Genomic DNA, 22,118 nt, shown 5'->3' on the forward strand with positions numbered 1-22,118 from the left:
GGTTTCACACATCACCTTCTCTTGGTGACACTCTGATGTAAGAAAGTCAGCTGAGCAGGGGCAGGGCTAGAGGAAAGGTATTACCTGTGTGGTGGTTGAATTGTCCTCTCTGGAACCACAACGCTGCACTGGTCACTTATAGAACATGCCAGCAGGTTCACAGGGGTGTTGGTTGTCTGTGGATCATTTGACACAGCAGTACTAAAAATGAGTGAAGTGTTTGACTTGTGAGAGCACCATTTAGTGACTTTTCTGGTGGCCAGTGTCATTTTCTGTTACATGTACAGACAGCAATTGTGGGAGAGAACATTTGCACTAGCAACTCAGATACATTTCTGTACCAAACCTTTACTTACACCTAATTACAAGGGTCAGTGGATTATTTCAGAGCTGTTACACCCTGCTCCAGCAGGATTTGTGTGTAGGGGCAGGCAGCAAATCCAGAGGGGACTGTAACTGGTGTGTTTTACCCAAAGAAAGGATACAAGGGATTACATTAACCAAACCCGCATCTGTGTCTGCATTTAGGGACAGAAATTATCCCTTAGCCAGCAAACAAACACTCACAGGAGGCATCCAAGTGGTGCTTCACATTCAGTTTTAATTAGAACAGTGCTACTGATTAATTTGTACTCGGACATAATTTACCGACAGCATTAATGACACGAGCCATGGAAAACAGCTTGGAAGGTGAGCCGGCCTATTGTGTAGTGACTTTTGGCAACAGTCCTCGTGCCCCGCTCAGTACACGTGGACCATCCCGTACAGGAAAGTCCAGAACAGGACGTAGGTGAAGAGCCCCCCCACGAGCCCCCCCGTGAAGAGCGGCCGCCGCGACTTGAAGTACTTGTTCCACCGCCGCCCGGCCTTCAGCACCAGCAGCACGGAGAGCAGGACGGAGGCCAGGAAGTAGAAGATGAAGCCGTGCAGGCCGGTGAGGCCGAGGATGCCGGCGGTGGCGCCCGACAGGGCGGACACGGAGGTGCGGCAATAGTCCAGGATGGCCGCGTTGCCCCGCACGGCCGCCTCGCTGATGAACTGCGGCCCCTCGCGCTTGGCCACCACGGCGGCCATGGCTCCACCAGCGACCTCCTGACTCGCAGCGGCACTGGGGTGAAGCACAGACAAGGCTGTGAGAGCTCGACAAGGCTGTGCGAGCCCGCCCGCCCTCAGCGCGCCGGCCCCTCAGCGGCCCTCCCGCCCCCACGGTACCTCTCATCCACGGCGGCGCGCAGCTCCGCGGGACCGCCGCTCCGTCACGCCTCGCACCCTGCCAAGGGACAGCACACAGCGCCCGTCACCGGGCCCGACCGCCACCTCCCGCCCCGCCGGTCCGGGCCGGACCTGCCGGACCTCCCGCCCCGCGGGCCCCGCCGGGCCCGACCCGCACCTACCGCGCCGCCGGCACCGCCCGCCCGCCATCTTGGCGCGGGGGCCGACGGGACGCGGCCGCGCGCGGGGCGCGGCGCGGGCGGGGCGGCTCCCGATTGGCTGGAGTTGGGAGGGGGGCGGGGCCGGGCCAGGCGCTTTTGTTCGGGCGGCGACGGGAGGGGAAAGAGAGAGAGGGAGAGATGGCGTTTGTGCCGGGACAGCCCGTCACCGCCGTGGTGGTGAGCGGGGACAGGGGGCACGGGGGGAGATGGCGTTTGTGCCGGGACAGCCCGTCACCGCCGTGGTGGTGAGCGGGGACAGGGGGCACGGGGGGAGATGGCGTTTGTGCCGGGACAGCCCGTCACCGCCGTGGTGGTGAGCGGGGACAGGGGGCACGGGGGGAGATGGCGTTTGTACCGGGACAGCCGGTCGCCGCTGTCGTGCTGAGGTGGGACGGGGCGGGAGGGGTACCGCGCCGGGGGCTGCTGGTGAGGATGGGGGTGGCCCAGGACCACCCTGCAGGCTGTCAGGGGGTGGAGGTCCCTGGGCCAGCCCCGGTCCGTGGGTGCGTGGAGGGAGCGGGCGAAGGCTGCGGGACGGGACGGGGGCACCGCGCTGGGAGCTGCTGAGGGGGACTGGCACGGGGACAGAGGTGGCGGTGCCGGTGCCGCCCGGCAGCGCCCTGCGGGCTGTCAGCGGGCGGAGGTGCCCGGCGGGGGTGGATGTCCCCGCGGGCGTGGAGGGAGCGGGCGAAGGGCGCGGTCCGCAGCGCCGCCGGTCCCGGTTGCCGCGGGGCCTGTCAGAGCTCGGCCGGCCCCGCCGGGCACTCGGGGCACAAGCGCCTCTGCCCCCCCGGGTGGGAGAACTGGGGGGAAGGCCCGCCGGCCCGAGGGACAACAGACCCCTGCCCGGGCCCGCCGGCTGCTCGGGTGTTGCTTGAGAAAAGAGAGAACGAGTGGCCGTGATGGCCTGAAGCGCCTTCTCTCGGTATCGGGGCCACCGGTCGCCGGTGCGGTGCCCGCTCTGCCAGGGCAGGGGCAGGATAAAGCACCTGCTTGTCTGGGTGGGGTTTAGGAAGCAGAGCTTTTAAAGTGAGGTAATTGCACACAGTGCAAGTGAAGGACTCTGTGCCTTCTGGTGGTTGGAATACTAAAGGTGGTTGTGCTCTGGGAGTGTGACTGGTACCTCGGCTGGAACAGGCTGCACAGCCCCCAGTGTCTGAGAGCTGACAGCCTTGAGAACACGGACTCTGTCCTGCTGTGGATCCCACTCTGGGTCCACTGATCCCAGTCAGTCTGGATCCCAGGGAGGGTCTGAGTCCAGTGCCTGTGAGGAATTCTCACAGAATGGTTTGGGTTGGAAGGGACCTTTAAAGGTCACCTCATCGAGCCCCTGGAATAAGCAGGAACATCTTCCACTAGATAGGCTGAACCACCTTTTGAGAGGTTATTGTGCCAGTTAAGACTGTGGCTTTTCATCGTGGCTCAGGAATTGCTGGCATTTGTACAATGCTGACATAATGCACAAAGCTTGTCAGAGGCCTCTGTGCATCTGGCAGCGAGGAACCTGCCCCTGGATTACAAAAGTGTGGATAAGTTATCCTGAAAAAGATCCATCCTAATAATAGGTTGTCATTTCTGCCGATAGGACTAGCAGGAACACAGGGCACGTGGATAACAAGTGAGATGAGTCTGGTCATGAGTGACTGCTGGTTATCAAGGCATGAGTCATGTTTAAAGAGACCTGGTCTGGTTTTAGTGTTGTTCCCTTCTATCCCCGGGCAGGGGATAAAGCTCTGAGTAATTAAGGTGCTTGGCTGTGTCATGGCATGAGAACCCTTGGGCTGAGCATGGAATGGCTTCCTGTCCTGCTCCTCTGTGACAGAACAGTTCAGAGCCAGCTGCTGGCAACACCAGGGCTGTGTGACTGACAGCAAATGCCAGAGGACAGTTCTGTGCTGCCAGGGGGTTTAGAGCTGTCTGCTTACAGTACACAAGGGTACCAACCTCTGGGCAGCCTCCTCTGGTGGGTGTGTGGGACCTCTGTGAAAGACAATCTGACTGGATCTTAAATATTTGCATCTGAAACACCCAAGATTCCTTCCAGTCATCACAATACTGAGCTATTTTCTCTCCTCTTTTCAGCAAAGAATTGAAATCCATAAGCTTCGTCAAGGTGACAATTTGATTCTGGGATTCAGCATCGGGGGTGGCATTGATCAGGACCCTACCCAGAATCCTTTCTCTGAAGACAAGACTGACAAGGTCAGATGCTCTTTTCCTGTAGCAACTCCTTCTCCAAAAGGCTGAGGGATCCAACTCAGCGTCTTTGTCCTCTCACACCACTACTACTGAAGTTACTCTGTTGCCTCATTATCACTTGTAAAGTGAGGTTGTTTAAATGACCTCTCCACCTTTTTTATTGTCCAACATTACACAAGCCTTTTTTTTAAACTCGAATTCCATAGTACACTACAAAGTATTTTTGCGTTGTAGTAGAATGGCCCTTGAGTATTTAATGCTCCCATCTTCAGGGAATGAACCCTTCATTTTTTCCCAGGGTATCTATGTAACGAGGGTGACAGAGGGAGGCCCAGCAGAAGTTGCAGGACTCCAGATTGGAGACAAGATCATGCAGGTAAACACCAAGATAACACAGTACTAACACAGCACCATGTGCACACTGCAGACAAGCCTCTGCTGGGGGAAAACAGTCATCTGGGTACTTCCCAGGACAGTTTGTGGGGTTTGTTTATAAACTGAGCTGTGGCATATCCACTGCATGGTTCTGATAGAATACTAACAGGACACCTGTGAGTCCCTGCACCTGCCTCATTTTATGTTTTTTTCCCCCAGGTGAATGGCTGGGATATGACAATGGTGACCCATGACCAGGCTAGGAAGAGGCTGACAAAAAGGAACGAGGAGGTGGTACGGCTGCTGGTGACCAGGCAATCCCTGCAGAAGGCTGTGCAGCAATCCATGATGTCCTAATCAATCATGGAGCTGGGGAAGGGTTAGGGAGGGAGATGTATAGACTGGTATCAAAGAAAGAAGCAAATGCTAGACTGGAACAGGTTGTCTGGAAGGGGTGCACGTTCCTACCTGTGGTAAACACTACTTTATTTTAACTTCCTCTGGTGTAACTGGCAGTAGTAAAACAATAGTCCCCTCAGCAGAGTGCTTCTCTAAAGTCTGCCCTGCAGGTACATGGCAAGACTTTTGTCATCATGGCTTTTGGGACAGGACAAACTGTAGTTAACTAAGAGCAACTGGAAAAGCCTTAATTTTGACAGGATTCTCCTGTAACACAAAAGCTTCCTGTTTTAAGAGGAAATGTGGCTTCTGCTATGAAAAACTAGAGGGTTTGCTGTGCCTAAGCTTTTAGAAGTGAGCTGTCCTGTCCCTTCCATGATATCAAATTAAAATGCCAGAATTAAGAGTTGCACACTGCTGTGGGGAGGAGCACTGAACTAATCCCACACGGTGTGCAAGCTGGAGAGTGTGCTGGAGGGTTTGGGGCATTACAGTTCCCTGCAAAGATTCCATGTACAAAGCAGCCTCTTCAGACAAGAAACAACTGAGTAGCACAGAAGTATTAGATTAATCTTTGTGAAGTACACTACAGCTTCGTGGACACTACAGTTCAGCCTCCCTGGCAAAGTAAAACCTTAATTCTCCTTGTTCCCAAGTAATTTGGAGCATCAGATGAACTGAGTTTAAATTAAGGGAATATGGAGCAGGAAAGAAAACAATGTTGCTGAACTTACCAAAAACAGCTGCTTGTATCTGTAGAGTTTTCAGTTCTTCATTCCACTTCTATCAGACTTGAAATGGGAGGGGTGGATTTTGGTTTGTCTTCTAGAAGACTTTGTGTAAATCACTGATTTATTGGATGGAAGATATGAATATGCCAGTAACTTGCAAAAGTGCCTCTTGACCAAATTTAAACTTCTGGTAGTTGTTTAAATCAACATGCCACCAGGATTGAGGATTCTTGCTGCAACACTAAGTTCATGATCTGGCATCCTATGGTTTGTTAGCCAGCCAGCTTTACAGTTACCCAAAAACTGGAGTTTTTAATCCTCTTCAGTTGATTTATACATATCTATACTTTCCTTAAGCAGTCTTCAGGTAAGCTGTTGTAAATAGAACATGAGGAGGTGGCAGACTAACTTATTCAGTACATTACTGCTGTGCCATGTTGTGATTGATGCATCTCAGACTGTTCTATGCACACCAGCAGATGCCTATTTACCAATTTTATATCTATGGAATTACAATCCTGCTTTTGAATTTTTGTAACTTAAGAATTCCATGGTAAATTTTAAGTCTTTCAAGCTGAAGTTATTTTTGTTACTATAAAGGATACACTGCTATTTGTACTGCTATTTCACTTGATTTTACACACAATAAAACAAAGTTGGATTTCCTGAGCTGTTTCTCCTTACTTTTAAGAGTGCCACATCACTTGGATGCCTCCAGCTGAGACCTTTTTTCTGCCTTGAAGTAGATTCTGGACTGAGGTTAGTAAGGTCTGGTTTCACTGGTGGGTATTTGTGGTGTTACTGAGCTGTCAAGCTTCACCTGGGCTCTAGGAGGGGAGAACCTGCTTTTCCTTAGATTGACACCTAGTAAAACACATGATATTTTAAGCATTCAATTACTCAAGCACAAATGCATAGATTCCCTTCTACTTCTCTTAAAAGGTCTAACACTTACCTTCCAAGTAATTCAAGACCTTGATCTCTACCTTGAGACTACCATGTGTAGTTAGAAAGTTGCCCAGGAACAAAAGCTTCTGCTTAAAGTTTAATCATGGGGCTGTTAACATGGCCCACTCATTTGATAAATCTTTAATCTTTACCATCCACCCATTAGGATTTAAGGCATGTCAGTACAACTGAGCAAAATGAAGTTAGCAACTGGAAGTATTCTGAGCACTTGTCTTAGCACCTTTGAAAGAGCTTTCAGTGAAATAAGAATAGAAATAAGAATACAGTTACTGCTTCTTAGAATTTTTTTTTAATAAAGAGTTAAAATTCTAATATTTGTGCATTTGTTACCAACCCTGTTGTTGTTATGTCCCACTCTGGCTGTTAACTGCCAGCCTGAGTGGTGCTGCACTGTGAGCAGCTGTCTGAGGAGTCAGCAGCACTTGAATTCACAGTCTTCAGTCATTACATTAAGATATTAAGTGGTTGCTTAAACAAGATCTCAGATTTTTGGAAGACAGAACTCTGTTCTCTGTGCTTCACTCCCCATCAGAAAGACATCGCTCTGGTCTTTCTCTTCCCTGTTGTTAATGAAAAAATAGCCACGTGTTGCTTGGAGTGCTCAAGCTAAACTGTGTGTGCAGCTTCAACAGGCACGAGTCTCCCATGTGCAAGTGGTGGCCAGAGAGCTTGCTGTCCTTAAGGCATCTGGTAATCAGTGTTTGACAAGGCAACATTCCACACCAGAGAGGATCAAATTATAGACACAGATCAGAATCAGTATTCCTGGTGACTGGCAGCAGGAATCTTGAAAGCCCTCAGCCAGGGTAGAGGTGAGTTCAGTTTAAAGTTTTTGTCCCCACAAGTGATGTTTGTTATTCACAAGGTTCATACCCCCGTCTCCTGTAGAGGCAGTAGTGCTGGACCATAAAAACAATATCAAAGATGATGGAGAAGACACCCAGGCCAAACTTGGTTGGATCTCCAAAGATTAATTTCCACTGATCTGTCAAACACAAAATTAGAGTTAAGTCTATCTCCTCAAGTGTGGTCTTGTCTCAAGACTATGAGATCGTGCCATGCATGTTAGAGAAGTTCATGATTATTACCTGGACTGCTTAGACACACCTTAGGACTGACTGGAGTGCACATCTTATGCAAAGCTAATTAATAACTGTTCCTGTGGTTTCTTCAGAATAGCTACTTCATTTCATATCTTGAGGGAGTATGAGCAGATTCTTTATTGTTTGTAAAGGAACAGCTTCCCATACCCCAGCACAAACATCATCCTCCTGAGATAACCTGCTGGTTTATATCTGCTTTGTAGTGGGGCCTCTCACCCCATGAAGAAAGGCCCCAGCAGCTCAGTTCCAGGCTTACCATTGTTGTATGACTGCAAAAACATCTGGAGAAGGCTGAAGCTTCCGCCAGTGAAGTCCAGTAATACATTTCCAATGCTCCATCCCTCAGTGCTTTTCCGACGGAAATTCATGTACGCCTGGGAGTGTAACAAGGAGTCAGTCAGTGTGTCATGCACAGGCATTTGAGAGTGACATTTAAGCAGCTTCAGGCATAACCATGCTGGTTTTGTCACAAAAAGCCTTAATAAATAATCATTGGTGGGTTAGTGTAGTCAGACTTTCAAGAGCACACGCAGCAGGTTTAAGACTGTAGCAGAAAAGCAAAAAAGTTCAGATTTACCTGAGGAAAATATTTTATCAGTGTGACTGCTAACTTAATGTAGGAGAAGCAGAATAAGAACTGTAGCCAAGTCATCTCCTCAGCTGCAGCAAGAAACAGTGTCGTGAAGGTGAAGATCCAGGCAAGTGCCAGTAGTCCAACAACAACTTTGGATACTTTCTGACCCGCTCTCTGAAATAGAAACATGGATACAGTTTGGTCTGGCCATACATTCCCAGACACTAAGATACAGTTTGCCCATGACTGTGCTACATTACAGTCCAAACCTGTTTTACCAGTCAGGCTGGTACCACAAGGGAACTTTAAAATTAAGCAAGTGCTACAGCAACCAGGTGTAGGTTTGCAAGAGCTGATGAGAAATATTCATATCAATATTTTGAAACATTGCTGTCCCTGAGTAAGGGGGAAACAATTCTGGAGTATTTATAGTGCATAATCTGTAACAATCTCCCAAATTCAGTCTGATGATATGAAGAGTTCCTATGTATTCAAAAGGCTGATAATGCCATTATGGTAAAAGATGACTATTGCACCTGGCAGTGGGGACAGATGGGCTGTTACAGTTTTGGGTTTAGCATCACCAAAGGAAGAACCCCAAGAGAGAAACAGTTACCATCTAGAGAAAACTGGCTTGTTCAGATCAGAGGCTTTTACATGAGAATTAAACAAAGAACCACCTGACTGTAAAAATCAGTCAGTCTCACCTGAAAAGGTGTGAATTGTAAAAGGGCATTTACAGCTGTTTTAGGATAAAAGAAGTTGAAAAAAAGCTGCAAGTTTGAATTGCTGTAATCTATATGCTGGCCAGAGATCTGCTTGGGAACTTTATGAATCTGGCTGTTTGCCTCAGTTGTTATGAGTCCCTAAGGAACTTTACTTATAAGCTCAGAACATCCATCAGGCTGAAGCAGATACGATCAGTGGAGTTGTTGCTAACTTAGAAAAGATGAGGGCAGCTGGATTGTGAAGCCTGGCTTTTGGGAAGGCAGTGAAAGTGCAGTGAAGAGGATTTTGGAGCCCCAAAGGAGCAGCGAGGTGCCCGGCAGAGGGAGCTCTGCCAGAGCCGACAGATGAGCCCAGCACCCAGACCCACCTCGTAGATGCAGCACTGAATGATGGTGAGGAGAGTCAGAGTTACTGCGTGGAGACTGAAGAAAACATCATTGATGGCCACGGGGTTCACCCCGCTGGGATAACTGACCAAGAATTCCTCCTAAAGGTAAGAGAAGCCAAAACCAGCCACATGTTTTAATTCCCTTCTGTAGATACCCAACCCCTGGCAAGTATTTACAGAGAATCATGCTCACCTTAATCAAGGGAATCCAGAAGAGGCCAATGTTAAATACACTGTATGCTATAAAGCCAGTGAGGTTTAATGCTATAAAGTCAAAGCTTAGTCCAACAACACTAGAGTAGGGGGAAAAAAAAAAGAGAAACATGCATCAGAACATTACAGGCAGTTCCAGGGACAGCCTGACCCTAAAATGTACTGATTTACAGGCAATTTCTGATTAAGCAAAAGCCTCAGGTATTGTGACAACACAAGGCTGTGAGTTCATGAGGAAGCAAGGTGCAATAACACAGCTCTCACTGACCAGGTTGTGTCCCTGGTGTTTAACTTGACTCCTCCATAAGTTCAGCTTCTCTGATAAAGCCATTCCAGCCTGAGGCACTAGTGCATTTCTGCCAGAATAAATGCTTTAGTTCTTATATATAATAATGTTTCTACTTGGAGTCACTTAATTTAAGGGGAGCTGGCCTAATGATGACACTACAAGGAAGGGTCTGAGAAACAGCTCTCGAGGCTGCAACCTTTAAAAGTGATCATCACAACTGGCTCAGGCAGATGATTTGCAACATCACACCAAAGGCAATGGGGAAGTCTCCTCTATCACAAATTAGTACTGGATGCCAAACCTTAGGATCAGGTGTTCATAGGATGCACTTAGTTTCCCCTAACCTGCATGTATAAAAGCTCAGTGGGGCTGCAGTTTGCCTTGTTTTTTTTCCCCATCTTTCCATGGATAATTCACAATAACAAAGATGGATGTAACTGAAGCTATGAACAAGATTTGCAGGAGTGCTTAAGTGACTTGCAAACACATCTTAAGCCTCTTTACCTTTTTCGTCGCCAGTTCTCAAAGAGTTGAGGGTAAAAGGAGATGGACCAGGCAACAAAATAGATCCAGCCAATCACCTCATCAGCATATCTCACTATGATGCTATGGATCACTTGGAATCGAATCCTAGGTCTGATGGTTAATGCAAAAAGAATTAGTTAATTCATCTGTTCACACTTTTTTCAGGAGATTTTGTCTTGCTCTGCTTTGAGAGAGGAAATAGAGTTCAGGTGTTGAGACAAGACAACAAAGATTCAGTTAGTTGCAGTTGAGTTGCTCCCCTTTTCCTTAATGTCCTTGTTATGTTCGGGACATCTCTCACTCCTACCCCCCTTTCCTTCTTGCCTGACTCTTTTCCTTTCCATTCTTTTACCACAGGAATGTTCAAAAAGGTCATCTCGTGCCTATGGCTTCCACTCTCTTAGCACAAGGTTCTGTTAGGCAAGAGAGAGTTGCACTTTCCACGCTCTGTCAGCAAAGCCTCATGATTGTGCCTGTCCTGTGAGCGTTCCACGTGCTCACCTCTGCATTTGCTTCGAGTCTTAAAAGCAGAAGCAAAACCAGGAAGTAAAACAGGAGCATCTTGTTGCTCAGTGACATCTGGGCAACAAGTGAATACTGTCCAGCTTTCTCCATCTTGCTAGACTTTTCCTGTGAGGGAGAACTGGCACCTGTGAGAAGAGGGCTGCCCTAACTAGAAAGCAAAGCACCTGTATGTCAAGGTAGTGATGTGGGTGCACAGCTGCACCAGGCTATTAGAAATCCAGAACAAAGCCTGCACAGAAAGATCAGTATCCCCCTGGACACTGACAACCAAATGCTTCCCAGACTGGAAAATCTGGCATGTAGTTTCCATGCTTTTGGGAAGGATTATTAAAACCAGACTAAGGAGCTGTGATAACTCAGCTATCTAGTAATTAAATCTAAAATACCAAGATTATCACTCTGCTTCCATGCCCTCTATTTATCTGAACACCCTGGGGTTTGCTGGAGGTTATCACATCTTCTCAACTACATCCCATTTTACTACAAGGAGGGAATAGTTACCCCAAAGTTTAGAAAGCTATAGGAAAGTGGAACTAAAAAACAGCTTCTCACCCAGTTAAGTTGGAATTAGTGGCATAAAGATAAACTGTTACTTGTCCAACATCATCTGCTTTCACTTGGAAGTCTGCTTTAATGTGACCTGCGGGGAACTGTACCTGCAAGGCAAAGTAGAGGGAAGAGAAAGGAATTGCACCACACCAGCAGGAGCCTTTTGTTTAAGGTCACAAGTCTGTTCTGTCACTTACTTCATCAGGCAGTTCAACGATGGTGCTGTTCTTTGAGGAGTGTGTAATATTAAGAGTTATCACCAGTGTCTCATTTAATGGAGCCCTGTGAAGGCAGAAGAAAACAGGTCAGGCTGGTGCCTGAGTTCAGAGATGGCTGCAGGGATGTGGGGGAGTATCTGCTAAATCCTCTCAGCAATGAGCAGCCCACACACAGCAGTCCCTGCCTGGTACTCGGAGAAACACCAGCACCCAAGTGTGTGAGCATTGTACTGGTTCTTTTATCTGAACCAGAGAGGGCACGAGACATTATGTGACCACATTTTAGCTCCCTCTTCTCCAGAGCAAAGTCATTGCCACCGGGATCCCATCCTTGTGCTCATTAACCCTTGCTGGTAAGGAGGGGCAGAAACAATGCCCGTGTACTTGGGGTGATGAAGGACAGAAATTACAGCAGTAAGACAAAACAAAAAAACCCTAAAAAACCCCCCTCTCTGAGTGACACAGTCCTGCATATCTTTCCTGGAGAACTCCACTGAGCATTTGTCCAGGAGGCTATCCTTCTAGGAAATGCAAGTTTCTCTTAAGCATCAATTTTTAGAAATGGAGGAACTGTAAATTCATTTATGGAGGACAGCCCCTGTTCCAAAGGGAAAGTAAAGCTGCAATCATGACTTTACCTCAGAGAGATGGTGACGTTTGTTGAACTTCCACTTTCTAAAGAAACCACTTCAGGGACAGACAATACAATGACTCCATCTGAGGGGAAAAAAAAACACCCACACAAATCTCAATTACTATGAACAGCTTCTTCAGAAGAACAACCTATTTTCTTTTGTGCCATAGACATTTTGTCAGCTGGTACCTGCAGTATCAGATCAATCACATTAGTACACGTGAAAAACAGCAAAGGGAGTACAGCAACTAAAGGTACTGAAGTTAAGGTGACTAAACAACTTAAAAGGAGAAGTAAATAATTGTCACTTGAACATTTTGGAAGGAAGCAATTTAAATACGTGAAGTTCAACAAAAGGTCGTGCCAAGTGAAGGCCACAGAATACTGCCACACTGATTCTTGATGTGACCCTAGTAATCTAAGAGTCATAAATGCCCAAAATTTAGTTTAAAATTGCTTCTTGGATCACAAATTCAAACCAGGTGCCCAGATATCCAAGAGAATGTACATTTACTATCTTAACACTTCAAGAATCTCAAGCACCTTACTTACAGTGCTCTGAAATATTGAATTAAGGGGTACATTGTACAACACCTCAGCTATGTTGTACCACATCATGCTCTTAAGAGGCCAAGATTCCAAGTGCCAGTACAACCACTATCAAAACCTGAAGCTGGTCAGATGTCATCAATTTTGACAGGTGGAATCCAAGCCTATTTTATTCATTATGTGTTTAAAAGACACGAGAGACAAGGGGAAAGAACAAAGAGCCATATAAAAATAAGACCAGAAATGGAGAGATAAACAGTTTGCACAGCTTGGCCTGGACACTTTCTTTCTTTTTACTGTTGCCACATATTACACAGTGTTCTAAAAAGTTATTTCAGTGCAGAGGAGGTCCTCAGTCTATCACTGGCTGCATCCCAGGCAGTATTTAATCTGCTTCTACAGATTTTGGAGCGTGAGGCGAGGGCTCCCCCACAACAATGCCTGGGCAGAGCACTGACACCAAGCCAAGGTAAGGTGTGAGAGAAGAGCTGATGGGAGCGTGTCACAGGTATCCCTGGAGAGCTGTAATGGGATAACTGGAGAGCTGCCCTCTTCCACCTCTTGCTGGTCTGGAGCCCTATGGGGCCAAACTGGGATGACCAAACACTCACCGCCAGGCCCCGGCAGCACAAGAAAGAGGCTCAGCAGAGCGGGGAGCAGGTACCGCGTCCTCATGGTGGAAAAGCTGTAGAGAAAGCGGGGAGAAGCTTTGCTCAGGTCCCACGCGTTTCGAGGGGGGCACAGCCCATCCCCTCAGGCGGCAGCTGAGGCAAATAGCTCCCCTCCCAGCACCTCGGCCCCCAGCCTGGCCGAGGGACCCCCAGCACCCCTCAGAGAGCACCGATCTCCCAGTCCCTCTGTGTGCCCGGACTCCCCGGGGACATCCTTACATCTTTACTTCAGCTCTTGTCCCGTGACGGACCCCCCCCAACCCCAACCCGCAAGACTACAAATCTCGGCAGCCCCCGCGCCCTCGCCAGCCCCCCGCCGCTGGCAGCGCGCCGCGGGGCACGCTGGGACTTGTAGTCCCGCCGCCCTCCCCTCGGGAGCCCCGGCGGAGCGGGGCACCCGGTGCTTTGGGACACGCGGCGGTGCCGGGGAGCGGGCGGACACCCACCTCCTTCAGCGCCCGGCGCCGTCCCGGCTCTTCCCTTTTCAGCTCTCACGTGAGGCGATCGCCTGTGGACTCCCCGCCCAGCGCCCACCGCGTCGCTGCGGCCGCCCCCGGGGCCATCTTGGGTGTGGCGGAGCTGGTGTGTGAGGGGGGAGGATTGCTAGAGGGGACGAGGCGGGCTGGGCGCTGTCCTGGTTTGATTTTTGTCAACAAGTCTGGTTTTCGACAAAAAGTCTGGCTTAAGGGTGCGCGTGTCAGCGGAGAGGGTTGGGGGAAGGGGCGGTTTGTCACTCTCTGGGTGAAGGGGTAGTGGGCGGGGAGCGCTGAGGGGGAGGCACCCTCAGCCTGAGGGCAAAGTCCAGGTCGCGCTCCTACCCCGTCCTTGGGAGCCCACACCGCGTGTGCCCTCAGCTCTTGGGGGCTGGTAACCCCTCCGGGGCACAAGGAACCGTGTGGGGCTCGGCATGGTGGGTGTCGGTCCCTCTGGATGCGGTGGGCAAGCTGACAGCGGTCCCCTCACGGCCATGGCGGGCAGCCCTGAACCCACCTGTGTGCTGGGCATAGACCTGGGCACCACGTCGGTGAAGGTGGCCCTGGTGACAGGGACAGAGCGAGGGCTGGTGCTGGCAGAGAGCTGCTCCAGGGAGACGCAGGCACACACCGATAGCCTGGAAGCTGGACCGCAGGTAAGGGCTGGCAGGGAGCACTGATGGCAATTGCAGGACACCAGCCTTGCCTTGTCGTGCCTGGGTTTTGCTACACTGTGCAGACTCCACTGGCTTTCTTGGCTTGTTTTATGCCGAGATTGACAGATGGTTGCTGCATGTTTATGGATACTTGAAACTAGAGTTAAAACACTCCCTGTTCCCTGTTCAAGGAAGTCAGGTAGAGCTGCTTGATTTAAGAAAGACCCAGGTTTTGAAAAGTTGCCCAAGACTATCTGAAACTGTTCTCCCATGAACCACCACCTTGTCTTTGACACTCCCAGTCAGGGAACAGCAACCACTTGCCAACTGGAAGGGTATTAGGTACTTTATTGTGAGATGGAATCATAACTGGAAATTCCCGGTGGAAATAACCAGGAACAGGTACTCCTGTAAAAGATCTTTTCATCCATTGTGTTGGTCAGTCTAAAAAAAGGATGAATCAGAATCAAAAAATGCGCATAAACATTCCTCTGGCCTAATATTGTAGTGAGTCTAGGGCTAATTTCTAAGCAAAGATTCCAAACAGGCCAGCCCTCCTCCCTACAGCCATGTTCGTGCGGCCAAAAGTACCTGTGCACAAAGTTCACATTTATTTGTAGACTAGTGTTTGAGTAGTTTTGTTTGTAATCTTGATACTGGTCTGTCACAAAGTAATCTGAATCTTTCAATGTGTGAAAGCTGCCATAGAGCTTCTTGAGGCACAGTTTGGTCAGTTTGATGAGCAGATCAGTTTGCTGGGTAGTTTTAGGAATAAAATATTCAGAAGTGAAATATCAACATCATGAAAATCATCTTCTCAACTTCCTAGTATTTGTTTTTAGTTTCTGTGGGTTTGTGGGGGTTTTTGGATGTTTTTCCTTTTTACAGTTTAGTAGTGAATGTTACTCTAATATATGCTATTAAGCTAAATGAGTTCTGTTCTTCACTTTTGACTAGAGCAGCCTTGTTTAATAAATACACTGGGTGAATCCTAATGGGTGCATGCTCAGGATGATGCTTTCTGGTTGCAGGGAATGGAGCAGAATGTCCAGAGAATAATAAGAGCACTGAATGAGTGCCTTGCTGCTCTGCCTCAGCAGCAGCTCCAGCGAGTCACCCACATTGGGATTTCAGGACAAATGCATGGGGTTGTGTTTTGGAAAAGTGATAAAGGTAACATTAATCCTTTAACATTCCTCTTCAGAGTTAAAATTAAATTTTAGCACTGAAATGATTCTGTGATTAAACTGCTGTGTATTCACTTTGGTCTTCTGTAAAACAGAATTAACAGGTCATCTTCTGTGGGAATTTTGCTTTTTTTTCTGGAATTTCAGCTCCTTGTATAGTTAATGATATTGTTTGCACAGATTAGTTAAAGGATTTAGTTTAACAAGATCTCTGCAGAGTCAGCACAATTATATGAAGGAGGAATAACATATTTGTGGCTTGTTAATTGTGAGTAACTTTGGGGGGGATGCTGTCCAGCATCTCCACAGCTTTCTGGTTGTTTCCCCCCAAAATCTCAAGCCATTTTTTTCCTACCAAGTTGTAGACTGTCGTGTTGCATTCATTTTGTTGCTTATGCTTCTGTTAGTAGGAGCTGAAAAAGGACTATGGTCATGATTCTGAATGCTCAACTGCTTGGCAAGACCTCAGAAACAAAATCAGCTGCAGTGAGGTGGTCACGTGGGGCTTGACTGTGCAAACACCCAGATAATCCTTGTGATAGTGAAGATACTGGAAAAATCCAGGCCTTGGATTGCCAGCCCTCTGAGATAGGGATGGATTATCTTCTTGGCTATTGCCTTATAAACCTGCTGAAGTCTAAAGCTTCCAGAGTGTGGTTCCATGTCTTCTTTCTTTTTACCTTATCATGTGCGTATAATCAGAACAATTATCTATAAATACAATTATACAAGTCTTACTATAATAGGAGTTATGCAGATTAAGCAAAGATTTATTGGAAACCGTAGATTAGATTTCCCAGAAGTGCTAGTCACTGCCTGTCAGAAATTGTCAGGATCTTAATTGCTTGAAGAGACACTCTACTATTCATTTCTGGCTGTAATTTTATGTTAAATTTGAAAATTATTAGGAAGAAAGAAATCCAAAGGCTGATGGACTGAAGGAGCTGTTTTGCTTTCCACGTGTCCCAAGAGCTACATAACAAAGCCTCCTGGGTTCATAGACACAGGTTCTTATGTCATGTTGGTAAATATTTTATGTCCTAAAGCCACATGCCACTTCAGTTTCATTTCTATCAAGTGAAAGAGGGTGTTTGCTCTCATTTGTTTTGAGTGGACTAAGTGAATCCAGGACCTTTGGGACACAAATAAAATTTTTAGTAGCATCCTTTGGGATTAGATTTATGGTTACTAATATTTCTTAGAATCCATTTAAGACTAGAAAAGCAAACCAATTGGAAATTCGGTTCCAACGGACTTGATAGAACAGGGAATTAAGGGAACGAGCAAGAGTATGTGTTTTGCTTTGCATGTTTCACATGGCACTTCCCAGCTTTCTTGGCTGCTGTTTGCTGTGTGAGTGTGATTTATCCAGCCCAAGAATGACTTTTTTAGCCGTATTTAAGTGAGTCAGGCAGCTGGGTCTCTTCTCTGACCTGTAGGACAAGAGGCACAGCACAGCTTGAAACTCTGCTCCCTGGCCAAAACCCAGGAGTTTGCCTCAGTTTCAGAGCCAGCTGGAGACAGTGAGTGGCCTGTCCTGTCCCTGCCCTTTGTCCAGGGAGAGGCCAGGGCTGAGCCCTGGAGTGTGCTGGCAAACATCACGTGCCAGTGCTTGAGCCCAGCCTCTCTGGTGAAAGAATGTGAATGTTTCATCAAAGCTGCAGAGTTCTGTGTTCAAAAGGAACGTGCTGGACTGGTAAAACTGAATTAAACTTTGATCTACTTTGGTGAAGCTTCGCTGCACAGCACAGGGGAGGGTTACTCTTTAGTACTTTGCAGTCCATTGCTTAATACTTATAGATCCAGGTTTCATGCTGGCTTAAAAGGTGATGAAACTTGGTGTCTCCATCATAGGCAGTTCATTGCTACCACAGCATTCTCCAGGTTGTGATGTGGCAGATCCCAGTTGAGGTTTGTATGTGAGAGCTGCCATATCAGCTCCTTGCCTCCCATAGCAGAACTGTGGTTGGGGTTTTTTTGTGGCTCACCTGCTATTTAAGTATCTTTAACATCTCAAGGTGCAAGTGGCTTGCTCCTTTAGGCACTAGGAGTGCTTAGAGAAAAGGAAGGCCTTGGGATAGCATCCTCTGTTTTAGCAAAGGATGACTGGCATTATGACATTATCTAGGGCTGAAAACCATGACCAAATAATTTGATTACAATCTCTGCTGGCTCCGTTTCTGCTCTTTTTCCAGTATATTGAACAAATTATCAAGCGTGTCCAGAAATGAGGGATGCCAGGCAGGCTGCAGTGCAGGGAGTCACTGGATTTCTTGGATACTTTGTGTTTCAGGTTGCAAGTGGACAGAGTGTGGCACAGGCCCTGCCTTTGAGCCACAGCACGTCAGTCACCTGGTGACTTGGCAGGACGGCCGCTGCAGTCCCACCTTCCTCTCTTCTCTTCCTCTGCCACAGTCACATGTGACCTTGGCTACAGGATTTGGATGTGCCACAGTCTACTGGTATTTAAAGAAGAGGTACATTGCTTCTCAAAAGGGCTTCTGTGTCAGGCAGTTTCTCATCTTGAATTTATGTGGCAATTCCTATTCCTGTAGCATGTTAATGCTGCTGCAGGCTGAGGGGCTGCGTTTCTCTGTAATCATAATCTTAATTAAGTTGTCAAACAATATTTAAAATGGCAGTATTTAATATAAACTATATGCAGCTGAGCACACAAGAGTCTCTGACCTCATAAAATTACTACAGATTTCTAACAAAAAGAAGAGCTTCTGACCATAGAGTAACAGAAGCTTTAAAGTATCACAGAATAATTGTAGTCCATTGTACCAGTCAGAGGAGCTCTGCTGATGCAGTTTGAACACTGTCATTTTGCCTTGTGCTGTTTATGAAAATACCAACATGCCTAAAGCAGTCACAGAGTGCTTGTTCTGGTTGCTGCCAGATGCTAAATCAAAAAGGCTCTAAATTAATTTCAGTTCCTTCCTTCCTCGGACGCTGAGATCCTCATGAGGTGTTATGAGTGCTCTGCTTTGTTGTGGCATGTTTGCAGAGGATATAATTTTTCACTTATGACTTGGCATCAGCAAGGTTTGCTCTTCAGTTTCATCTTTCTCAAAGAGCCAGAGTCTTCCTCTGCTTTGAGCTCAGGTTCAATAAAGGGGAAAAAACTTATTAGATCTTGGTTTCTTCCAGTATGTGTCCAGCAAATATATGGAATACGGTCTGATCCTACTTTAGAGCTACATTGTTTCACCATTTGATACATTGCCATTCATATCATTTGTGGATCTCTGCCCAGCTGTGGGAGTTTACCTATTTTTCTCAAGCTCAAGTGCCACTTTTTTCATGCAAACACTTACTACTTTCCTGGTGACTTCTGCAATGCTGTGCTTTTGAACCAAGACAATTCATTCCTTAAAGCTGCTGTCTCTCCATCTTCCATCAGGAGATAAGTATTGCTGCAGCTTGGAAAACAAATTCCATTTAAAAAAAACAAACTGTAAAACAACAAAATGCAGGTTGATCACTGAGGTGGCAGTTTAATTTTTAGATGAGACCACACGTGTCAAGTTCTCTGTAGCAATGGAAGTTGTCTTGCTCCCACTGCCTTACAGCAAAATACCCTTACTGGTTTTGTTTTTAAAATGTCTTGTTTAAAAGTCCAGATTTTCTGAAGGCTTATGATGCAGCTGGCACTATCCAGGACTACGTGGTTGCCATGTTGTGTGACCTGAAGAAGCCACTCATGTCTGTCCAGAATGCTGCCAGCTGGGGATATTTTAATTCCAGAAGCAAAAGCTGGAATACTGACATGTAAGTGCTAAGGTCATTCACTGGGGCTCGTGCACTGCACCTCTTTGGGCCCTGAGTATCAATGTGCTACAGATAAAAAGGGGTCAAAAGGTACTCCTAATCAGTTGTGATCTGTACTGCTGAACTCCTGACTATTGAGAGTTTGCTCTGGTTTGTGAAGTGTATCTGTTTAAATCTTGTAAAATCTGGTACAGTATTTTTAGAAATACCTACCAAGAGCAGAGCTGAGAGACTCATCAGTGAGTGCTTATATGGCAAACTGTTCTCTCCTTTTCCATGGTGGGATGGGATGGACGGGAATGGACAAGTGCATGTTGCAGCCACAGTGTTCCCTCTGTCGTGGCAAAGGCAGTTATCACTCTCTTAGTTCTTTCAACTGAGCTCCTTCATAACTACTGAGACTTACTTGTGATAATGTAGTTGTTAAGCTACAGGAAATCTTATAGGGAATCAGTTTATTTATTTACTTATTTTAATGATTTACTCTTTCAGGACTGAGTGCTAAGGCCTTATATATTCAGGGCTTAGGTTAGGCCAGGACTCCAAGGTGAAAGATCTTCTCATCAAGGTATGAAAGAGTGACAGAAACTTGCATTTTGCCAACTGAACTTTTACTAATGTGGAGCTGTTGCTGTAGCACTGCAGTGTTATCTTGCAGCTGATTGCATAAGGAGTTTGTTGGATTTAACTCTTTGTGATTTGGTTTTGAACCACTAATTGCATGACATCTTAAGTTCTTTGACACTTAGCTGCATTTTTTGCCATTTTTTGATTGTCCCTTTACCCTGGAACTGCTTGTCCATGTGACATCAGCAGGTTAAACTGGCTGAACACGTACTGTATGATCTCAGGTACTCAGATTGCATATAAAGGAAAACTATTTATTCTTCTAGACTGTTCTAGTTTACCCAGCCCATTGGACTGGAATGCTGCCCCTGTCCAAGACAGAGCTTTCTAAATAGGTGAAAGCCTCCATAAACCCAGCAGCCACAAATATATGGACAGCTTCATCTGTGACTTCAAAGAGGTCTTTGTAGTCATGCCACAGTTCCCATACTGCTTTCCTCCAATAATGTTGTTCTGATTACAGATTGAAAAAATCCGGCTTTCCTGTTCACTTGCTTCCAGAGGTGGGAGACCCTGGAAGCATTGCAGGCAGGACAACCCGTGCATGGCATGGAATACCCAAAGGAGTAAAAGTAGGAATTGCTCTGGGAGATTTGCAGTGCTCTGTTTATTCCTGTCTGACTGAGAGGACTGATGCAGGTATGATCATTTTAGTATCTGATTTGGTTTACTCGTTGTCCTCCTTCAGGGTGGCTTAGTGAAACACTGACTTTTTTTTTCCTTTTTTTAATTCCTTTTGTGTTCTAGTTCTTAATTTCAGTACCTCTGCTCAGCTGACCATCTCAATGCCCCCTGGTTTCCAGCCTCCAGAGACACCAGATCCTTCCTCAGCTGTTACTTATTTTCCCTACTTCAACGGGGACTACTTGGCAGTGGCAGCATCGCTCAACGGAGGCAACGTGCTGGCAACATTTGTGGGCATGGTGGCACAGTGGACAGAGGAGCTGGGTAAGTCATGTCAAGGAGAGTTGAAGCTTAAAATTGAGGTTGATCATCAAGGTAAAAGGAAGCTGAGGCAAAGGAACAAGCCTAGAGCTGTTCTGTCGTGCCATACAGGGAACGAGGATGTAACTCTTGGGCCAGGCTTCCTAAATCTCTGGAATTTCCTGCTTATGAACATGCTGGGACAGTCATGCTTGGACTCCACATTCACATTGCCTCTAGGTCTTCTTTGGTTTCAAGGACAGAAGAGAATTATTTTGTTCAAGTTGATTTTCACAAGGAAAAGCTGGCAGATTTGAGGAGAACAGCCTCTAATTTTGTGTGACTGCAGTCCAGAGGAGTCCCTTGGTTGGATCAGTTGCCTTTTGCAGAACTCTAATGGATTTTAAGACTCAAACTCGTGTAATATCTTCTAAGTGCTTTAAGCTTGGTCTTCACAGGTTTTTTAATAATCTCTTGGGTTTTGCAATACAAAAGTGAGCTCTGAAGTTGTTCTTTCAGTGAGTACTTGAGGTGAGCTTCGCATTCACATGGAATCCAGCCACTGAAGCTGCTCTCTGCCATTAGTGCCTGATGTTGTTTCGTGTAACTTAGCACAGGACAGGTAATGAGGAACGTACTGTCAGGAAAGGCAGTTTCAGAGAAGGTTTCTAGTGTCACATATCCTGGATACAATTGAGTGGGAGAACTATGGTTCATAATCCTGGAAAAAACATGAAAAGACGTGAAAAAAGATATCCAGTATTTTGCTGAACAGATGGATAAGTGTCCATTGTAAGAGATTAGTAACCTGGTATTTCCCATCCGCAGGACTTCAGGTCCAGGAGTCTGCCATCTATACAAGGATAATCCAAGCAGCCTTGGCCCAAAACCACAGCAAACTCTCAGTCCACCCAACCATATTTGGAGAGAGGCACATTCCTGAGCAGTTGGGATCAGTGACCAGCATTGCTGCCTCTGAGCTGTCCCTGGGCCACGTCACCAGAGCTCTGTGCCGTGGGATTGTCCAAAACCTCTGCTCCATGTTACCTGTGCAGCGCCTGACGGACGTGGGCGTGAGGAGGATCCTGGGCAGTGGGAGTGCCCTGGCCAGGAATGAGGTGCTGAAGCAGGAAGTGGAAAGGATTTTTCCATTCCCTGTGGTTTACGGGAAAGATGTTGATGCTGCTATGGGGGCTGCCATGGTGATGTTCCATGGGAAATAAAGTGGTTATTTGGAATGGCCTGAGATGGAAGCTTCTGTTTTCTTCCTGACTCTACAGTGTTTCTTTTCACTTTATTCCACATGCAATCTCACTCATTACAGAGGGAAAAAACCCAGCATTTAATGTCCACTTCTGGGTCTGCACATTTCGGTGCTCTGTCATTCCCATTTGTGAAATGAGC

General features: G+C 47.0%; 4 protein-coding genes across 8 annotated transcripts; 2 read left to right on the top strand and 2 right to left on the bottom strand.

The window, feature by feature from the left end:
• Positions 1-581: 581 nt before the first annotated feature.
• Positions 582-1,413, bottom strand: EMC6 (ER membrane protein complex subunit 6). Of its 2 annotated transcripts, XM_027744896.2 has the most exons (3): positions 1,395-1,413; positions 1,213-1,270; positions 582-1,108 (listed from the first exon to the last, which is right to left on the bottom strand). In XM_027744896.2, exon 3 carries the CDS (start codon positions 1,072-1,074, stop codon positions 742-744), a length of 333 nt encoding a protein of 110 aa, XP_027600697.1. In that variant the 5' UTR covers positions 1,075-1,108; positions 1,213-1,270; positions 1,395-1,413; the 3' UTR covers positions 582-741. The 2 variants fall into 2 exon arrangements, with proteins under 2 accessions (XP_027600697.1, XP_027600688.1); XM_027744887.2 differs by lacking the exon at positions 1,395-1,413 and having other exon boundaries at positions 1,213-1,376.
• Positions 1,414-1,558: 145 nt separating this feature from the next.
• TAX1BP3 (Tax1 binding protein 3) lies at positions 1,559-5,806 on the top strand. Of its 2 annotated transcripts, none has more exons than XM_027743859.2 (4): positions 1,559-1,610; positions 3,516-3,635; positions 3,931-4,008; positions 4,227-5,806. In XM_027743859.2, the coding sequence occupies exons 1-4, from the start codon at positions 1,572-1,574 to the stop codon at positions 4,362-4,364; spliced, it is 375 nt and encodes a 124-aa protein (XP_027599660.1). In that variant the 5' UTR covers positions 1,559-1,571; the 3' UTR covers positions 4,365-5,806. The 2 variants fall into 2 exon arrangements, with proteins under 2 accessions (XP_027599660.1, XP_027599666.1); XM_027743865.2 differs by lacking the exon at positions 1,559-1,610 and adding an exon at positions 1,708-1,746.
• A 724-nt stretch (positions 5,807-6,530) lies between these two features.
• On the bottom strand, positions 6,531-13,738 carry CTNS (cystinosin, lysosomal cystine transporter). Of its 2 annotated transcripts, none has more exons than XM_027743821.2 (11): positions 13,520-13,738; positions 13,014-13,087; positions 11,858-11,936; positions 11,199-11,283; positions 11,005-11,108; positions 9,907-10,038; positions 9,094-9,193; positions 8,880-8,999; positions 7,787-7,957; positions 7,466-7,583; positions 6,531-7,091 (listed from the first exon to the last, which is right to left on the bottom strand). In XM_027743821.2, the coding sequence occupies exons 2-11, from the start codon at positions 13,075-13,077 to the stop codon at positions 6,961-6,963; spliced, it is 1,104 nt and encodes a 367-aa protein (XP_027599622.1). In that variant the 5' UTR covers positions 13,078-13,087; positions 13,520-13,738; the 3' UTR covers positions 6,531-6,960. The 2 variants fall into 2 exon arrangements, with proteins under 2 accessions (XP_027599622.1, XP_039236990.1); XM_039381056.1 differs by lacking the exon at positions 13,520-13,738 and adding an exon at positions 13,293-13,314.
• Positions 13,392-21,991, top strand: SHPK (sedoheptulokinase). 2 transcript variants are annotated; one of them, XM_039381055.1, is made up of 7 exons: positions 13,392-13,655; positions 15,234-15,375; positions 17,683-17,866; positions 19,011-19,163; positions 20,254-20,429; positions 20,538-20,738; positions 21,543-21,991. In XM_039381055.1, the coding sequence occupies exons 2-7, from the start codon at positions 15,237-15,239 to the stop codon at positions 21,935-21,937; spliced, it is 1,248 nt and encodes a 415-aa protein (XP_039236989.1). In that variant the 5' UTR covers positions 13,392-13,655; positions 15,234-15,236; the 3' UTR covers positions 21,938-21,991. The 2 variants fall into 2 exon arrangements, with proteins under 2 accessions (XP_039236989.1, XP_027599540.1); XM_027743739.2 differs by lacking the exon at positions 13,392-13,655 and adding an exon at positions 13,662-14,202.
• The last annotated feature ends 127 nt before the right edge of the window (positions 21,992-22,118 follow it).

Source organism: Pipra filicauda, unplaced genomic scaffold (assembly GCF_003945595.2).
Source record: "Pipra filicauda isolate LSUMZ 115617 unplaced genomic scaffold, ASM394559v2 scaffold211_size2331000_pilon, whole genome shotgun sequence".
Taxonomy (NCBI): Eukaryota; Metazoa; Chordata; class Aves; order Passeriformes; family Pipridae; genus Pipra; species Pipra filicauda.

Bases quoted from the DNA above. Each gene is read 5' to 3' on its own strand.
- SHPK (XM_027743739.2), top strand. From the start codon at position 13,981: ATGGTGGGTGTCGGTCCCTCTGGATGCGGTGGGCAAGCTGACAGCGGT. The intron at 19,164-20,253 runs GTAAGTGCTAAG...TTCTGATTACAG, and splicing joins AAAAGCTGGAATACTGACAT to ATTGAAAAAATCCGGCTTTC. The intron at 20,430-20,537 runs GTATGATCATTT...TTTGTGTTCTAG, and splicing joins GACTGAGAGGACTGATGCAG to TTCTTAATTTCAGTACCTCT.
- CTNS (XM_027743821.2), bottom strand. From the start codon at position 13,077: ATGAGGACGCGGTACCTGCTCCCCGCTCTGCTGAGCCTCTTTCTTGTG. The intron at 9,194-9,906 runs GTAAAGAGGCTT...CCCCTACTCTAG, and splicing joins GAGAACTGGCGACGAAAAAG to TGTTGTTGGACTAAGCTTTG. The intron at 7,584-7,786 runs GTAAATCTGAAC...TTACACTCCCAG, and splicing joins TGATAAAATATTTTCCTCAG to GCGTACATGAATTTCCGTCG.
- EMC6 (XM_027744896.2), bottom strand. From the start codon at position 1,074: ATGGCCGCCGTGGTGGCCAAGCGCGAGGGGCCGCAGTTCATCAGCGAG.
- TAX1BP3 (XM_027743859.2), top strand. From the start codon at position 1,572: ATGGCGTTTGTGCCGGGACAGCCCGTCACCGCCGTGGTG. The intron at 1,611-3,515 runs GTGAGCGGGGAC...TCCTCTTTTCAG, and splicing joins AGCCCGTCACCGCCGTGGTG to CAAAGAATTGAAATCCATAA. The intron at 3,636-3,930 runs GTCAGATGCTCT...ATTTTTTCCCAG, and splicing joins CTGAAGACAAGACTGACAAG to GGTATCTATGTAACGAGGGT.